Source organism: Pleurodeles waltl, chromosome 11 (assembly GCF_031143425.1).
Source record: "Pleurodeles waltl isolate 20211129_DDA chromosome 11, aPleWal1.hap1.20221129, whole genome shotgun sequence".
NCBI lineage: Eukaryota > Metazoa > Chordata > Amphibia > Caudata > Salamandridae > Pleurodeles > Pleurodeles waltl.
In genome coordinates, this window is record NC_090450.1 from 1,006,299,102 (window position 1) to 1,006,318,410 (window position 19,309).

At 44.7% G+C, this 19,309-nt stretch overlaps 1 protein-coding gene across 2 annotated transcripts in view; it reads right to left on the minus strand.

The window, feature by feature from the left end:
- The window catches only part of PIWIL1 (piwi like RNA-mediated gene silencing 1), a 1,338,982-nt gene that overhangs the window by 1,318,548 nt on the left and 1,125 nt on the right, over positions 1–19,309 (minus strand). Inside the window, exons 1-2 of one of the 2 annotated variants that reach the window (XM_069215365.1) lie at positions 18,988–19,020; positions 9,766–9,865 (exon numbers count right to left, since the gene is read on the minus strand). In XM_069215365.1, the coding sequence (XP_069071466.1) occupies positions 9,766–9,840 (75 nt within the window). In that variant the 5' untranslated portion in view covers positions 9,841–9,865; positions 18,988–19,020. Of the gene's footprint in view, positions 1–9,765; positions 9,866–18,987; positions 19,021–19,309 lie in introns of those variants that run through there. The other variant, XM_069215364.1, reaches the window with a different exon arrangement.

Consider the following 19,309-nt stretch of genomic DNA (forward strand, 5'->3'; position numbering starts at 1 on the left):
GTTTTGGCATTTTGCGTTCTCTTTTGTTGCAAATAAGTCTATTTGTGGTGTTCCCCAGAGTGTGAAGTAGGTGTTCAGAATCTGTGGGTGGATTTCCCATTCGTGGACTTGCTGGTGATCTCGAGAGAGTGTCTGCCAGCTGATTCTGGATCCCCGGAATAAACTGTGCTATTAGACCAATTTGATGGTGGATTGCCCACTTCCATATTTTTTGAGCTAACAAGCTTAACTGCGTTGAATGTGTTCCTCCTTGTTTGTTTAGATAATACATCGTTGTCATGTCTGTTTTGACAAGGATGTATTTGTGGGTTATGATTGGTTGGAAAGCTTTTAGTGCTTGAAAAACTGCTAATAATTCTAGATGATTTATATGCAGTTTTGTTTGATGTATGTTCCATTGTCCTCTTATGTTGTGTTGATTGAGATGTGCTCCCCACCCTGTCATGGAAGCATCTGTTGTTATTACGTACTGTGGCACTGGGTCTTGGAAAGGCCGCCCTATGTTTAAATTTATACTGTTCCACCATAGAAGCGAGAGGTAAGTTTGGCGGTCTAGCAACACCAGATCTAGAAGGTGACCCTGTGCTTGAGACCACTGTGAGGCTAGGCACTGTTGTAAGGGCCTCATGTGCAGTCTTGCGTTTGGGACAATGGCTATGCATGAGGACATCATGCCTAGGAGCTGTAGTATTGTTCTTGCTTGTATTGTTTGATTTGGAGACATGTGTTGAATGACCCTGTTGAAATTGTGGATCCTTTGTGGAGTTGGCGTTGCTACTCCTTTTGTCGTGTCTATTATGGCTCCTAGATATTGCTGTACTTTGCTTGGCAGAATGTTTGATTTTGCAAAGTTGACGGTGAACCCTAGTTTGTAGAGGGTTTGTATGACTTGATTTGTGTGGTTTGAGCATTGTGTGAGCGAACTGGTTTTGATTAGCCAGTCGTCTAGATACGGGAACACATGTATTTGCTGCCTTCTGATGTGTGCAGCGACTACTGCTAGGCATTTTGTGAATACTCTTGGAGCGGTTGTTAAACCAAAAGGCAATACTTTGAATTGGTAATGTATTCCTTTGAATACAAACCTTAGATATTTCCTGTGTGATTGATGTATTGGTATATGGAAATATGCGTCCTTGAGGTCTAGGGTTGTCATGTAGTCGTGTTTTTTGAGCAATGGTAACACTTCTTGTAGTGTGACCATGTGAAAGTGGTCTGATTTGATGAATGTGTTTACTACCCTGAGGTCTAGAATTGGTCTCAGTGTTTCGTCCTTTTTTGGTATCAAGAAGTACAGTGAATAAACTCCTGTGTTTATTTGTGTGCTTGGTACTAATTCTATTGCATTTTTTTGCAGTAGTGCTTGAACTTCTATCTCTAGAAGCTGTGAATGGTATTTAGATAAATTTTGTGATTTTGGTGGTATGTCTGGAGGGAATTGCATGAATTCTATGCAATAACCATGTTGGATAATTGCTAGGACCCATGTGTCTGTAGTTATTTTGTCCCATGCTTCGTAATATTGACGTATTCTCCCCCCCACTGGTGTTGTGTGGGAGGGGTGAGTGACGTGTGAGTCACTGCTTGTTGGTAGTGGTTTTGGGGCTTTGAAATCTTCCTCTATTCCTAGGGAATTGCCCCCCTCTATACTGGCCCCGAAAACCTCCCCTGTACTGTCCCTGGTAGGTGGGCGGTGCGGACTGTGAGGTGCTAGCTTGTGTGGCCTGACCCCGAAACCCTCCTCTAAAAGGTGTTTTGCGGAAGGTGTTATAAGATCCTCTGCTCTGCGGGGAGTAGAGTGCGCCCATGGCCTTGGCAGTGGCAGTGTCCTTCTTGAGCTTTTCTATGGCTGTGTCGACCTCCGGACCGAACAGAAGTTTTTCGTTTACTGGCATGTTAAGCACTGCCTGCTGAATTTCTGGCTTGAATCCAGACGTTCTGAGCCATGCGTGCCTACGGATGGTAACCGACGTATTAATGGTCCTTGCGGCCGTGTCTGCTGCATCCATGGAGGAGCGTATTTGATTGTTGGAAATGTTTTGACCCTCCTCAACAACCTGTTTTGCTCTTTTTTGCAGATCTTTTGGGAGATGTTCAATGAGATGCTGCATCTCATCCCAGTGGGCTCTGTCGTATCGCGCTAGCAGCGCTTGTGAATTTGCGATGCGCCACTGGTTTGCTGCTTGGACAGCAACCCTCTTCCCGGCTGCATCGAACTTCCTGCTTTCTTTATCTGGGGGAGGTGCATCCCCAGAAGTGTGTGAATTTGCCCGTTTTCTGGCAGCCCCTACCACCACAGAATCTGGTGGCAGCTGAGAGGTGATGAATACAGGGTCCGTAGGAGGCGCCTTATACTTTTTGTCCACCCTAGGCGTCACTGCCCTACTTTTAACTGGCTCCTTGAAAATGTCCTTTGCATGGCGTAGCATGCCTGGGAGCATCGGCAGGCTTTGGTAGGAGCTGTGGGTTGAAGAGAGGGTGTTAAATAAAAAATCATCCTCTACTTGTTCCGAGTGTAGTTCCACATTATGGAATAGTGCTGCTCTAGCCACCACTTGTGAGTAGGCTGTGCTGTCTTCCGGTGGTGATGGCCTAGTTGGGTATGTGTCTGGGCTGTTATCAGACACTGGTGCGTCGTACAAGTCCAACGCATCCTGATCTTGGTCATCGTGGCTCATGGCGGTGTGAGCTGGCGAATGTGACGGGGTGTAAGTTGGCGAAGCCGGAGTTACAGGTGGAGGCGAGGGAGGAGGTGTTACCTTTTGTGCTGTTTGTTGCTGAGGAGTAAACTGAAGCGTTCTCTTTCGTTTGACAGGTGGAAGGGTACTGATCTTCCCAGTCCCCTGCTGAATAAAGATACGCTTTTGCGTGTGATCCACGTCAGTGGATTGCAGTTCTTGTTCAAATCTATGTTTCTTCATTTGTGAAGACATAGAATGCTCTTCAGTATAGGAGCCTGAAACAGGGTCTGATGTCGCTTTTTTCGGCTCCGAAAACCCTGTTGATAGTTTTTTCGGCTCCGAGGTAACCTTCCTCTTTTTCTGTGCCGAAAATTCTTGGCCTCTATGGTCTTCGGCGCCACTGTCTCGGCGTCGATCCGTGTCGACACCGAACTCTCGGTGTCGATGCTTCTGTTTAGCACTCTCTCGGTCCCGAGGAGGCTGCGTGCCGGTGTCTCGACCGAAGTCGGACGATCTCGACACTGAATGGGCCTTTTTCGGTGCCGATTGTTGGTCACCGAGAATTTGGGTGGAGCCATGGCCGGTTGGCAGTGGCGTCCCCTGGGCCGTCTTTCCTTTTTTAAGTTCTGATCTCGACGTCTTACTCACAGTTTTTGTAGAGTCTAGCTCGTCGGAGTCTGAATCCTGGATGGAAAAGGATTCCTCCTGTTCCTCTTCTGTCTCGAACTGTCGACGCTCCTTTGGCGTGGACGCCATCTGCAGTCTTCTCGCTCGACGGTCGGGCAGAGTTTTTCGGGACCGGAACGCCCGACAGGCCTCACAGGATTCTTCGCTGTGCTCGGGTGACAGGCACAGGTTACAGACCGAGTGTAGGTCCGTATAAGGATATTTGTTGTGGCATTCGGGGCAGAATCGAAACGGGGTCCGTTCCATCGGCGTTGTTCTCCACGCGGTCGGGCCGACTAGGCCCCGGCGGGGTGCCGAAATCTACCCCGAAGGGCACCGAAGCGCTTCGATGTTCAACGCGTCGTCGTATGTGTCTATCTCGAACCAGATCGCAACGATACCGTCGAAAATCTTCTGGTTTCAGCTATCTTTCCGTTCCGAAACTCGGAGCGACAGGAACACGTCCGAACCCGATGGCGGAAAGAAAACAATCGAAGATGGAGTCGACGCCCATGCGCAATGAGCACAGAAGGAGGAGTCACTCGGTCCCGTGACTCGAAAACACTTCTTCGAAGAAAAACAACTTGTAACACTCCGACCCAACACCAGATGGCGAGCTCATGCATACCATGTGTATCTACAGCGACAGATGCCATCGAACACATAAGTACAAGCCCTTTGTATCTATTTTCAATGGGAGATCTGAAAAGTGAAGGCTGATCAGGCAGCCAAAGGAATGCCGATAAGGCAGAACGATAGCCCTTGAGAGTACCCAAGGCAGAACCCTGCTGGGCAAGAGAAGGATATCTGAAAGAAGCAGAAAGAGGATCAACAGACTTTTCTATACAAGGATATAAAAAGCGTTTCCAACAGCAAGCGTATACCGTTTTAGTGGAGGGACACCTGGATGCCAAAATAACTTTACAGACTTCAGGAGGAAAGTCAAAAGCCACCAACTGCCACCGCTCAATCTCCACACAGGAAGGCGCAGAGTTGACAGATTCAGGTGGAGAACCCTCCCCTGCTGCAGCGACAGAAGATCCTCCTGAAGGGGCAGCCTAATCAGATGATCAATATTCAAGTTCAGAAGCTCTGGATACCAGACTCTCCGAGCCCAAACCGGAGCCATAAGATTACTTGGTCCCAGTCATTCTTGATCTTCTGGAGAACTCTGGGTGGAGGTGGCATGGGCAGAAAAGTGTGCAGGAGGCCTGAATTTCACTCGCGATGAAGAGAGTCGCAGAGCAATAGCCGCCTTGGAAACTCCAACACGCAATTCTGCTGACACTGCGCATTCTCTGCGGAGGCGAACAGATCTAACCAAGGATCTCCCCACTGCCAAAGAGTCCTTGTGCCACGTCTGGGTAGAGGCACCATTCGTGATTCGCTAGGCACAAACAGCTGAGTTTGTCTGCCTTGGAGTTCAAGGAACCTGCCAGGTGATGAACCAACAGGGTTATGCCCTGCTGTTCCACCCATATCCAGAGCCGCAGAGCCTTTTGACAAAGCGTCCACAACCCCACACCGTTCTGCTTGTTGCAGTACCTCATTGCAGTGGTGTTGTCTGTGAACACCTGCACTATCTTCCCTTTTACAACAGGAAGAAATGCTTTCAATGCCACTCCGATTGCCTGGAGTTCCAGCAAGTGGAGTCCAGATTCTGCCGGAGAACAGAGACCTCCGATCTCCACCTCTCCCAGATGGCCACCCCATCCCAGAAGTGATGCATCTGTCAATACTGTGTGATCTGGCTTGGGAAGGCAGTGGTGTGGAATTTAATAAAATACCTATTTGTCCATGGGACAGGCTGCTTCTTAAATCTACTTGTCGTTTAAAAATTCTACTTGTCCCTTTGGTGCCATGTATTGCAGCGACAAATTATGGCAGCAATCTCATTATGTAAGAGCTCTGATAATAACACCCTCTGATTGTGCCAGGGCTACTACTATAGTAGGGCTTGAATACTTGCTTTCTCAATCCGCACTATAGCAATTTCTTTATTTTGCCACCTTTCCGCAGATCTACATGCTGGGGCTGGAGGAAGCAGTAAGCAATAAGCAATAAGCCATAGTTCCAAGGCTGGAATGCCATGGAGTCTGCACAGCTACTAACTTTCATGTTTCAAGGATTTTCACTAGCTCTTCTCGAATTTGTTCCCTTAATGAGAAAGGTTGGAAATTTACTCCTGACAATGGCAGTAGAAGTTCTTCCAGGATTGGGGAAAAAAGTGGTTGGAGAGAAAGTGAACTTGTAAACGCTCAATAGATTTTCACATGAGCAAATCTACGCATGCATATTTGCTCGTGCTAAAATACAGGTCACAAATATTTTGTAGGAGTACAGTTTCCTGATCTACTTCTGCAAGTTCTTGCGAATTCATGAAATGCACTAATTCGAAGACATATACCATGGGTGCACTTTTGTGACTTTCTTTAAGAATTGGGTCCATATTTAGGTCTGGCGTTAAAGACATTTTGTTTTTATTAAACTTCTATTTCTGTCTCTATCTTTTGGCTGGCTTTACTGTGAGTGATCGCATTCTGCTCTTCCACAAGGAGCATATTGGTATAAATTTTTGTTCAGTGCCAGGAACTAATGTGGCAAATCGGTATTTTAACAAAACTGGAGTGGTTCCCCTGCAAAGAACATGGAGGGGAGACCCCCTCACCACCCACCTCAGACTCCCTCAGCAGGTGCCGTGCTGAGTGGGCCCTCTGGAGGGGGGCTGAGGGGTCTTTGTTAGGCCACTGGTGGAAATGTGTGCTTTTTGAGACCAAAAAACATTTTTTGCTTTTTGCCAATGTTTGTTACAATGGTGAGGGCCTGGCAGCTCCCACAAAAATATAGGGTTACAAAAGCCATGTCAAAATAAGACATGCATTGACCAAACCAAAAAAGACTCACAAAACTGTTGATCGGTTGGCTTTGCCAGTGCTTGTTTATTTTCATGCTTCCCATACTCTCATTGAAAATGGTTACACTGATTTTCCGTTAGGAATATTATTTAGAAATACTAGCATGCACCAACATATTTTACTAAATGATGCTTCAAAGAAATAGCACCTAAAATTTCATAGTAGCGAAACTTTTCCCTACTTGCTCATGCTTACAAGCGTCTGCAAATATTTGCATTTAATCAGAGCATTCTGGGAGCATTATACTTAGCCTCATATTGTTAAACTTTTCAAACATGTATGTACACTTTTTTTTTTTTTTTTTAATGGAACGACTGTCAGTAAGTGCAGTGTGACCATAAAATGTTTATTTACAGCGCACACCCTAATAATGAAGACTATTCATTAATGAACCATAAATACAAGTTCGAACAGCATTAACACATGGACACATTACTTCAACTGCAGACAGTTCCCTTCTCTGTAAACTGGCAGTCAAAGGGTTTGTGCTGCAGGGGGTTGGGCCTACTTGTCCTAAGGTCAAAATAAACATGAAAACGTGTTGTCCTTGATCTCAAACAATATGTCCCGGGCATCTGGCGACAGGAATTCCACATCCCAGGAAAGGGAGAGGAGTCTGCCTCTGACCCAATCGTAGTTCACTAACCACCACTTAATGTCTTTTGCAGTTCCCTCTGAGATCTGAGTCGGTAAAATTCCCCTGATGCTGTGCCCACTGGAACTTCAGGTCCCACTGCAAAGCCCTCATATGCCATCTGGCATGCTTGACTAACAGGATGCAGGAGGCTGTGTGTCCCAACAGCCTCAGAGTCTGTCTCACAGAAATCCAGGATAGAGGGCGAACAAATCGGTTTTGTAACCTGAAAATCCTGGACTCGCTGCTTGGGAGGATAAGCCCAAAAATGCACTGTGTCCAGAACAGCTCTGATGAAAGGGAGCTTCTGAGAGGGAGTCAGGTGCGACTTCAGCACGTTTATAGTGAACCCCAGCAAATGCAAGAGGTTCACCATAGTCTGAAGTTGGTTGACGACAGTCTGCGGCGTAGGAGCCTTCAACAGCCAGTTGTCAAAGAAGGGGAAGACTGAAACCCCTAGCCTGCGCAGATGAGCTGCTACCACCGCCATCACCTTGGTGAATACCCATGGGGCACTAGTGAGACCGAAGGGGAGCACGGTAAACTGAAAGTGCTTGTTGTCCACCTTGAACTGCAATTGACGCCTGTAGGGAAAGCAGGATGGGGATGTGGAAGTGGAAATACTCATCCTGCAAGTCCAACTCTACCATCCAGTCTCCTTGGTCCAGGAGGAGACAAGACCTTAGCAAGACTGGGCATTCTGAATTTCTCTTTGAGGAAGGGAATGATGCTCCACAAATCCCAAATAGGGCTTTGTTCTTTTTGGGAATCAGAAAGTAGCGGGAATAACAACCACTGCCTACTTCTGACATCAGGACCCTTTCTATAGCTCCCTTGGCCAAGAGAGCCATAACTTCGTCGAGGAGCAAAATTAAGCGATCCTCCAGCCGCCGTTCTTTAAATGGAAGCAAAAAGTGAGGGAAAAGAATGGAAGGGGAGGGAATAGCCCTTCTGTATGATCTCCAAGACCCATTTGTCCGATGTTCTAGACCGCCAGTGAGGGAGATGAAATTGAATCCAACATCTACTGCCGGGCCACCATGAGCTTCAGAGACTCCTCTCTCAAAGCTTTCGGGCCATGGCCCGACAATCGGAACACGACTGAGTCGTGGTTTCTGTCGAAGCACCAGAGACATACCTGGTGGGGGTCCGTCACCGATATGGCACGATGGCATGCACAACATGGCTTGAACCCTGTCTTCCTCAAGGACATCTCGCACAGACAAAAAGATCTTCGACAAAAAGTCAACAAAGGCCTACCAAAAAAGACAGAGAGTAGCTGAATCCCAGCCCTGCGCCTAACCGGCACGGAAGGAAAAGAACTGATGTATGCGTGCCAGGGTGGTGCCTTTATAGACGACCTGTACATCAGACAGCTCCAACGACACCATGCGGAACAGAATGAAGCACGCTGATCTGAACGACGCCACCTGACAGTGTGCACAGGGTTATTGCTCAGCAAAAAAAAATCAGATTCGAAGCTGAAGCCAGGGAATTCAAAAGGTAAGGAATCTGCAGCTAGAAGTCTATCAGATGCGTCATTTAGTAAAATGTATTGATACATGCTGGTATTTAAAAAAAAATATTTCTAATGGAAAATCAGTGTAGCCATTTTCAAAAGGATTATGGGAAGCATAAAATAAACAAGCACTGGCAAAGCCAACCAATCCAACATTTTTCGAGAGTCTTGATTTCATCAATGAGTGTCTTTTTTTGACATGGTTTTTGTACCACTATTTTTGTGGGGGCTGCCAGGCCCTAACCATTGTAACAAACACTAGCAATAGAAAAAAAAGTTTTGGTGTGGCAATGTGTGCTTTGAGACCAAAAACATTTTTTTTGCTAGTTTTTTTTTCTGCCATAATTTGTCGCCACACTACATGGCACGAAAGGGACAAGCTGATTTTATTTTTACAGTCTGTCCCATGGACAAGTAGATATTTTAATACATTTCACGAACAGAGCGGCCAAGTCTATCCACAGTATAAACAATAGTTTTGAGGGGCTCAGTAGGCCTGCCACAGAGGTGTTCCAGGGGCGCAATTGACTTTGCCATGACTTTTCAACAGCAAATAGGGCTAGCAGTTCAAAACTGCCATTCCAGTCTGAAATGGCAGACTAGGGGACCCGGTTTATTATTTTCCCACCCAGGGTGGCACACCCAGTGCTGCAATCCTTAAGGTAGACTCTCTCCAATTTACAGTCCCTGGGTACCATATACTAGCAACTTATAAGTAAGTTAGCTCATGGCAACTGGATATATCCAATGTAACATACCCGTTTTGGGGTCGGGCACTGGCACAGAGGCCTTGTTAACGGGCCTCACTGCGAGTTGAAAACCTAACATCAGTCGAAAAATCTGAGTGTGACCATACAAAAAAGCATTTGCGCACACTATGACAATAAAAGCATAAAGAAATATATTTTGTAAAATTCTATGTATGTGAAACTCCAGCAATAAAATGTTTCAGCTGGAACAGGCATCAACTTCTGGAATGAGGACTTCATTTGAGTAAAATAGGCATCTGAAAACAATGACTAAACTGCAAATTAAAATTTTAAAGTTATAAGTTGCTGTGTATTTATAGCAACACATTATTTTTGGATTGTTTTGTGAATAAAAGCCTTCTCTAAGACAAGAGGTGCTATGCTAGAGTTGCTAACAGCAAGTAAGCCTAGAAGACCCTGTAAAGCAAAGGGGTATTGGAAATGCCAAGTCCTAGTGCCAAGATACTAGTCGACAGACATTTAAAACTAAAAGCTCAGTTTTGTAATTTAACAATTTAAAATCTGTTTTCAGTTTTTTTTGTTTTTTAAAAGTCAACCATGTGCAAATACGATGAGGTCTATAATATTTGGGATTTCTTACCGTGGGTCCGGGCGGCTGTGTGGTCTCCAAACCACGGGACCGGCCTCTTGCTCTGGCTCGAGCTCTACCTGTCATTTTTCATCCAAAAGAAAAATGTGTTCTGCAAAATAAATCAAGAATCTTACTGATGATGGAGAAATGCACTGTATCCCATGAAGAATTAGGTAAATTGAATGTCCAACATTTGGAAAATTAACATTACTTGTAACCCTAGTTTTCAAATTCTCCTCGATCCTGTAGTGAGAATGTTTACCTTGTCAAATTGAAGCCAAGATTCAGACACACCCAATTAACTACCATGTGGATTACCACAAGTTCCTTTCACTGTGGTATGACTGTACTTCATCAGCTGTAAGTCACATTGAACGCAGTTGTGCAGCCTGTTAACCAGTTTTGAAAAAGGTTGGATTTCAGGAGCCCAGAGACCACAAGCCTGGTTGCCAGTGGCAGGGCACATTTCCTTCTTTTTAACATCATCTACTCTTACTTCATATGTCTAAATGAATTTCCCCTGCTTATCAGAACTCGAGATTACTGCTTTTGTTAGGAAATACCTCTTTTTGCATGATTCACCCATAAAGTTTTGGACTGATGCTGCTGGTATTTCAAGTATTTTGAGGCCTGCTAACCAGACTGCAGTGCCACTACTCTCACTGGAAACCCAAGAGTATGTCTGACTGGCTTATAGGCAATCGCAATACCTTAACTTGCTTATAGGTTTCTAGTTTATGGTACCAGGGGTCTCGATGGCCTGAAGGTTGAAGTGTACCTCATGGGTTGAGGCACTTACTGCGCTACCTCAAGTGTGACAAAGTAAAACATGTCTCCTAGCATGCCACTGCAGACTGGTAGAGCAGTTTTAAACTGCTAAGTCAACGTGGGATTTAAACTTATTGCAAAGTCTGGATCTCCCTTTTTAATATAGACAAGTCATCCCTCACGTAGGCCTATGAAGTCCTAAGGCAGAGTTCTGTGTATTACAGAGTAGGTCATATTTTCCTATGCCTAAACAAAAAAAACAAAAAAACGAATTGTCATTTTTAACTGTGAAAAGATCAGTAGCCCTGTTGGCAAGTACAAGGTTACATGCTGTGCTACCTCCTGATTGGGACCTCCTAAAGTTGGTACCTTAAGGTATCAAGAGAATAGTTACATTAAACCTGACTTGCTACCCAAGTCAAATTTAATATAACTTGAGTAAAAGGCAACTTTAGAAATTGCCACACTGTTGCCCAAGTTTTACGGTGACCGTTTGCAGCTGCTGGACATCCAGCCAGCCTTATTAGATTAGGAAATGGTGGACACACACACAAGAGGGGCTGCTTTTCTGTTCCAGCAGAGTTGGCATTTGGGACAGAAGGCAAAACGGTTTTCCTGTGGGTGTGTAGACCTCAGGGAGCCACACCTCTAGGGTGGGCTACCAATCTCCACACACAGAGAGGGGTTCTGCCATTTTAGGAGTGGACAAATTATTACATTCTGAGATAGCCAGATGCCACACATTTTAGGAAGTCATCAAGCCAGGGGGGACCTGGTATCCCATTGGCAAGTAGTCCCCGCATGCCCGAGGGCAAATTGTGGGCATCAAACTGGCACCTAGACCTCAAATCACATCTGTACTGGAGACACAACTGTAGAAGAACTGCCTCGCTATTCCCTGGACCTGGCAAAAAGAGGCTGTACCAAAAAGTGAGCTGCACATGCTGCTCCTGGGAAAACAAGGAGGAGTGGGCCTCTGGTACCCTGCTCGTGGAGAATCAGTCGAGAGCCCTAAACAGAAGAAATGAGCTCCAAACGTCTGTTGCCCAAATTCCTGTTACAGCTCCAGAGCCATAAACACTTAAGAAGCTGGGTTGACAGGTTGCTAGCCACAACTGCTTGTTCGCCATTGACCGCTGAAGCATGGGCCAGGAGAGTCATCATAGTGCAGTTCAGTCAGCAAAGCTTGACTCTAGCCACAGTTATAGGGAACTGTTGGTTTAGCAGTGACCTGAAACCAGTATCAACTGTTTTTTGGCTAGACTTCGAGCAACATCAGCCTCTGGGGCCAAAGTCGCTCACTGTGCTTGTAGACAGAGTGGTGGCTTCAGGAACACCGACGACTGGCTCATCTTCAGCATCCTGTATCTCTTGCAACAGTATCACTCCACTGATGTCTATACCAGCCTGCCCACAGGGCCTAGAACTGGATTGAACACAGCCTTGACTGCAAGGTAACTGCTCTGCTAAGCCTTACAAGCCCTACTGACTTGCTCCCTCCAAGAGCAGGCCGGAGTAGCTGAATCACTTTATGAAAAGGTTTTTAAGTATATTAGCCACGGTAGTTGTCAATGTTTGTTTACACTGAGCGAAATTAGGTGATTTACTATTTGCTTAAAAAGTCAGATCTCAGAATCCCTCTGGTGGATTTTGTTTATTTTGTTGTGTAAAAATTCATAAAGGTAAAATCTAGTTTCATATATTGGTGTTGGATTTCGTTTGTGTCCAGTTTTCTACTTATTTAATTGTTTTGGTATTTCTAAATGCTTTCCACTTGTTCCTTTGTTAAAGTCCAACTGTTAGAAGGTGCAGCTACCCAGGGTTAAGCTAAGGTTTTACAAACAAGTCTAACATGATTGAGCACAGGTTTGGTAGTTTAGTACATGGTGAGGTCAAACAACATTTCCTCACAGTGCTGCTAATCAAGCCATACCTTAAGCAGGAAAGGAACAGCCCTAGTTATGGTGATTACATTTTAATTTAGCATTAGAGACAGCTGCTTCTTAAGCCCTTTAGAAGAGGGGAAAAAAAAGAATCAGGTCAAATATGTTTCTTTCAGTTATGAAACATAAAATAGTCAAAACATAAAAAGGTGTCTCAAGTTAGATTCAAGTTCAGAACACTTTGTTTAGGACTTTAAATCTATTTGTACATATTTATTTTTTCCTTAGTAGCTACCGGAGAAATGAACCCACGTTATCAAATAAAATTGCTTGCCACTACTTTTGCATTAAGCATCCTTCCCAACTAGGAGTTGGACCCTATCTATCGTTCCATGGTCTACAAAAATACATTTCACATGGACCAAGTGACGTACAACTCAGTCCCTAACAAACCTTCCTGGTGCTTACTGGATGCTGAACATCTGTGCTGTCCAAGGCAGAAGGGATATATACAACCATATTCATAATACTGGTCAGTGAGGGCTTGCCTGTGGGCACGGGAACCTCCACTAGCAAACAATGGGCCATCAGAAAATAAGTCTCAACATGTAGGTTTTTATATATTTATGTGAGCGATACTTTTAAGGCGCACACCTAGCCTGAAGGCAGTGGACAGCTGTACAGGATCAAAGACAAGAATAAGTCAATGACTGATAGGAGAGGCAGCTGGTTTGTTGACAGTGCATTGTGATGTTCTATTCATTAAAGCAGTGGTTCTCAACCTTTTCACCTTTGTGGACCCCTAGTTTATCAATACTGGAACACAGGGACCACCACCGAGTCATTACTGTAAGCAGGGAATCCAGGTCTAAACATTGTTGATTTGAACTACAAAACAATATACAACAAAATAATGAAACAAGCATTCCATCAAACACATACACAAACTACAACATTTTATTTAATTGGCAAACAAATAAAAAATATCTATATTTTAATAGGAAGGTTGGAGGTTTTCTAAATTCAATTAAAGCCACACATTGTCCATACTATATTCTGTTTGATTTGTGGGAGCAGTGCAAGTGCATCAATCGGAGAATACTAATGTAAATATTTAGCCTCCAATTTCAAACTCCATGCAGGCGGTCTAGACATTTACAGAAATGTTGTTTGAGATCTTGGGTACATAGATAAAAAAGGACTGCTGCTTTTGTTTTTTTATATATTTTTTTAAAGAAAGAAAAAAAAAGGATTAAAAAAAAAAAAAAAAAAAAACTCTCCTTGGTCTGCAGTCGCCGTCCTGGCTGATAAGCGGGGTACCTTCTATGATGGCTTTGTCAATGATGCAACTGGTTTTGAAGATGGTGCTGACTGGCAAGGGAACCCAATGGAGTTTCATCAGGGTGGGGGTGATGTGATATTTCTTTAGGCTCTGGATGAGACCTGCTGTAGTGTGGGGCGCCATTAAGGGGGTGCTGGTATGAAGTCTGGATCAGCTACCCTTAAGTCTATCTTTGTAAAAGTGTCATTTTCTTTGAAAAGATTTTTCTACAAGATGATCCTTGTTTTTTGGTAAGGCATTCCTTGAGGGGGAGATACGCAGTAAAAGTTAGGGTTCAAAGCAGTCCAGATTCATTTCAGGTTTGAACTGCGCCTTTTTCTTGGAAAATAATTCTATGTTGATTGGGTTGCCCTTCAGATAAGTACTTGGCATCCAGGTCTACATGATGTGCTGGCAGTGTTTGAGGCATTGGTTGTTTAAAGCAGATGGGACTTTCAAGTACAGTTGTGTATCATGGGCAGATTAGTTAATGTTGATACTTTTAACTATGAGTAGATCACCAAGCAGCTCCATGCACAGGATGAAGATGGCACTGGACAGTATGTAACACTTGGGGCCTCTACAGATGATGGGGCTCTTTTGAAACCTAGAGGCGAACAAACTGGTCTAGTTTGACAAGGTGTGAAAAACAGTATAGGACATTGCTCCTGAATTTCTTTCAAGACTCCAGGGTGATATGGTCAACAGTTGTGAGACACCAGAGATCTTCAGCACTATCCAAAGGCAGAGGTCATCTTCATCCACGGTCAAAAGGGCGTGGTCTACAATTTGCAAGGTGGAGCGTGATCTCAACTCAGAGCGGTAATCATGCAGGAGAAGTTTAGGGCTAATGTAATCTTGGAGGTAAACAGACTGTTTCTTCAATAACCCTGCAAATGAACATAGGAATGTGATGTGCCCGTAACTGATTAGGTCATTAAGGCCTAACGTAGGTTTCTTCAGGAATGGGATAATCTCGCCTGTCTTTAAAGCTTCTAGGAAGAGTCTTTGAGAGAGGCACTGACAATGGTGAGCAGATGATAGCATGTCTCCAGTGATAGGTTTGATGAAGGACAAGCATCAGAGGAGAATTTCATAAGTGGCTTTGAGTATGTTGGCGAGATCTGCAAGAGTTATGGCTCTAAAGGATAAAAATTGGAGGATTCTACAGAAAGGGTTGGGTGTAAGATAACGCTGGCGGTTCTTCTGTATTGTTGAGGGGCAACGTTGAGTGGTGTTGCATGGAGCAGAAAGGTGTGGCAGAAAGGAGTGGAACGGCAGGAGTGCATTGGTTTAGAGTGGTACAGAGTACAGTGGCAGACTGCAGTAGCTTAGAGTGGCGTAGCGTCAAGGTCAGTGGCACAGAGTCTTCTAGGTCAGTGGCACAGAGTCTTCTAGGTCAGTGGCACAGAGTAGAGTAACATGGAGTAGTAGTGCGAGGACACAAGTACTTGGTCTATGCTCTAGGGGAGGGCCAAACACAAGAAGAGGACATGCCATGACAAACGAGGAAGAAGGAAATGAGACAGACACTGAAGAAAACAAATGGTAAGCTATGGGTGGGCTGTAAGAGCAACATATGTAAACAAAAGTCTAACAGAGACAGAGCATGCACTCTAGATAAAAACCTAAAAATCCAGAAGCATAAAAAAAAAAAATGAAAAGGCGGGTGTCAGCCTTGGAAGGCAATACTTGGCAGAATGGGTGGGAAATGAGGGCGAAGATCAGGCCCAGGTGATCCGAAAAAATCAGGGCCGAAAGAATCAAGACCAGGAGGACCAGACTAGGGGCGGGACCAACACAAGGAAGATCAGGTATAGTAGGGTTAAAAGGGACAGAACCAGCAAAAGGGATACAGTTATCAACAGTTTTACTCCAAAGAGAGATCGGAGGAAGCAGTAACCAGGACTACACGTAAAGGGCCAAGAAGTCTGAGAAAAGGACCAGAACTGGGAGGTGGGCCAGCGGGACCAGAATTAACATCAGCTGAACCAACACTGCGAAGACGTGGAGGACAGGCCCAGCTGAGCCACCATGTAGTAGAAGAGGACTTGGAGAACGCCCTGCTCAAGAAGGTCAACCAAAATAAAGTACATAAGCAAAGATTTCCAGGTAGACCAGGACCAAAAAGAGTAGGAGGACGAGTTTATAGTCAAGAGGCAGGCCAGGAAAAGGGCCCAATGAAGGACTTGGCACGGGTATGGCCAACATGGCCAGGACTATGAGGAAAGCCAAGAGGAAGAATAGGAGGACGAAGGGGGCACTATCAGAAAGAAGGTGGTGGCAGCTAAAGTGTTTCTACGCCACATGTATAAGTAACTTGCTATTAAGTTATAAAGGACACTTCTCCTACAAACAACTTGCAGTTTCCTTTCTTAGGCCACAGCTCCTTTAGAGACTTGTCTCACCTTTTTCATCTCAGTTAAGGCACCCCCCTTTCAGCAGTCTTAAAATGCAGTCCATTTATGACTAAGTAATCCAGAACAGCTTTACTATCACATTTTCCCCATGCTGTTCATTTCTTTGGGGGAAGATTTGTAAAAAAATAACACGTCGGGCTGCCATAAAATCAGCTCATGATTCTGCCTCTCATAGCTCCTCTTTCTGATGTGACTTACTTATGAGCTCTCACAGTACACATTTCGTATTTCCAGCAACGCAGAGGCCAATAAAATATTTTTTATTTTAAATTGTCGAGAGAAAACGTTTAGATTATGGATTGCTATAAACTGATTTCAATAGTTTACATGCACACAAAAAACGACTTAAATGTCACCTATGTATGCCTCACCATAACGGGAAAATCAATCATAGTGGGGTATTAAAGTTCATGTGGAAGTAAGCTTTAAAGTACAGTGTGAATAAATGTATCTGGAAAGGATAGTCTGTCACACAAACATTTTAAAGTTCTGACTAGGAGTATTTTGAGAATATTTTGATAGAATTTCTGATGTAATCGCATCATTAAGTGAAAATATGAGTCAACTTAAAATAACCACAAAGCAACTCGGGCCCTTCAGAATGCTCATTTCATCATGGGCCCTTGCCAGGCTCCCCGTTTCCCACTCCACTTTTGCTCAAAAACCTCTACCCTACCCAATCCTTGTACTGCCTCTGGTGCCGCACAATTTGCTTTTCCATGCTAAAAGGAGTAATTGACTCTGCTCTTCCTCTCTACCACAGGCCTCTAAATTCTGGTGCCATATCCCACCCCTGTTGCCTGTACATACCTTTCATCATCACAGAACTCCCCACTGCCAAAAGGGTGTCTCACTCAAGTTTCCCCATATGAGGCCCTCACTCTTCTCCCATGGACATCTCTTTACGTCTAGGGGACACCGTTATTACCTCTATAGAGAAACACATGGTGTTCCTATTTTACTGTCCCACATGCAGCCCTCGCTCGCTCATCCACAGACCCGAGTCTAATCATCCATGCAAATCCCACGGATAGACCCTAAATGCTCGTCCACCACTCCCCCAACAGTGATACTCCTCATGCCCCTCAACTCCTCACCCTCCTTGTCCCTATGAAGGCACCCCTCTACTCCCCATGGAGCTAGGGTGACCATATTTTCAGAACCAAAAACTAGGGCGGACAGATCTAGAAGCAGAACCAAATGTTGGCACTGATCACAGACGATGGAGGACTAAACTACTGCACTCACAAACATAGGACTAGACTGATGTAATCCAACAAAAGGAGGGCGAGGTAGTGAGTGATTGGCACTCCTATTCCCAGAATCTATCGCTTAATGTAACTATATCAACACGGTGCACAGAACCCAGGTAACCACCCTCCAAAATGTTACCTCCACGATATGCCCAATGGGATATCTAACAGTAGAAAAAGAAAGTAATGGCACACGTGGTAGTTAACTCTAAGTAAATCAGACATTAAAGTTCACTTAACACTTCTAAGCAGACAATCAATCTAATTGAGGCACCAGATATTTATCCTTAAATGGATTTATTAATCCTATTTTTTCAAACTTCAATCCACAAAATTATATGAAATATATACAAACATAAATCTCACTCTATTACAAGACCTATACGTTATCGGCAGCACAATAGAAAAAATATATTTCTATATCAACTCCATTAATCAGATTCACAATACATAGTTGATCCAATTGACATAGCTGTCTAAACAGAAAATTCCCAACATGCTTGTCCGTCGTTAACACGTGTTTCATCCGGGGGAGTACCCCTGGGATTTCCTGAGGACTTTCTTGTCACATTAAATTTCATCAAAGACTTCCTAAAACAATAATTTTCATATAACATAAATCAATTTCAGCTTGTCAAGTTTATCTATCCCCTAACTATAAATTTATAAATTTTAAATTAAATAGACTAGACGGACACCTTCCACAAACATATAAACAAAGACAAAACAGACCAGTGTTTCACGGGCTGTGGCATTGACGAGCCACGAATAAAATATCTAAAGTTGACTCCCAATACACATTACAGTTAACTCATTCTTTTCAGTTTCCTTTGCAATTTGGGACACATAGTGCCATATTACAATTGTGAAACAAGTTTTACAAGTACCAGAAAGCAAAAGATAAATATAACTATAATAAAAAGATTCAGTGTGTTTTTCTCGAAGGAAAATGGAGGCAGAAAGATGCACAGTGAGTTGTACTGAATTTAATTTGAATTCACAAAAAATGATGAGGTCCTTTTCAGAATTCGTACATAGAATTGTGCAAACCTCTGTTAGATAAACTAGTGAGCAGAGGAAAAAAAAATATCTAACTCCCTCTCCCATACTGCTGCAATGAGCACCAGCAGCAAACCTAGCCTTGGCTGACGCGCTTCTGGGAAAACGGATTCATCTCTTGTTATAACTGCTGTGCTGCAGGAATGAGGTTCAACATGTCAGGGAGCCTTTTGATATTTTGACAGTGTAAATTCTGTCCCTGGTGTGATGAGGGTTGAGGAGACCTGAGCCTTCGTAACTATATAAGATTTCATCCGACCCCCTCTCAAAACTGGTAGCTGTATTTACGTAATTAAAAAGGCTTTGAACGATCGTGCAAACATAAAATGGAACCGGCTGGTCAGTCCGCATTGGGCCCTCCTCTGCTCCTCCCTCTTTAGACTGTGCTCAGACACTGTCCTAACTTCCATGGATCCCTTCCCTCTACCCCTCCCCTAAGCTGCTCTCTGGGCAGAGGCGATTCGTTCTGCCCCAGGTCCCTCCACTCGCTCCCCCTCCCCTACCATGGGGCCCCTTTCCCTGTGCACCTCGTCTGTGTGCAGAGCTCTGGCCCACTCCAGTCTTCAAGCCAACACAGGTCCCCTCCCCATAAGCCCGCCCAGCCAATCCTATAGAGCTCCCGGAGGACCCCTCCTCTGCCCCCGACACCCCCAGGCCCCTCATCTACCCTTAACAAACACCAAGGGGTCTGTGCTCCGCCGCCCTCGTGGTTCCCTCATCCCTGCTCCCCAGACCCCCGTGGGCCCCTCGTCCCTGCTCCCCAGACCCCCGTGGGCCCCTCGTCCCTGCTCCCCAGACCCCCGTGGGCCCCTCGTCCCTGCTCCCCAGACCCCCGTGGGCCCCTCATCC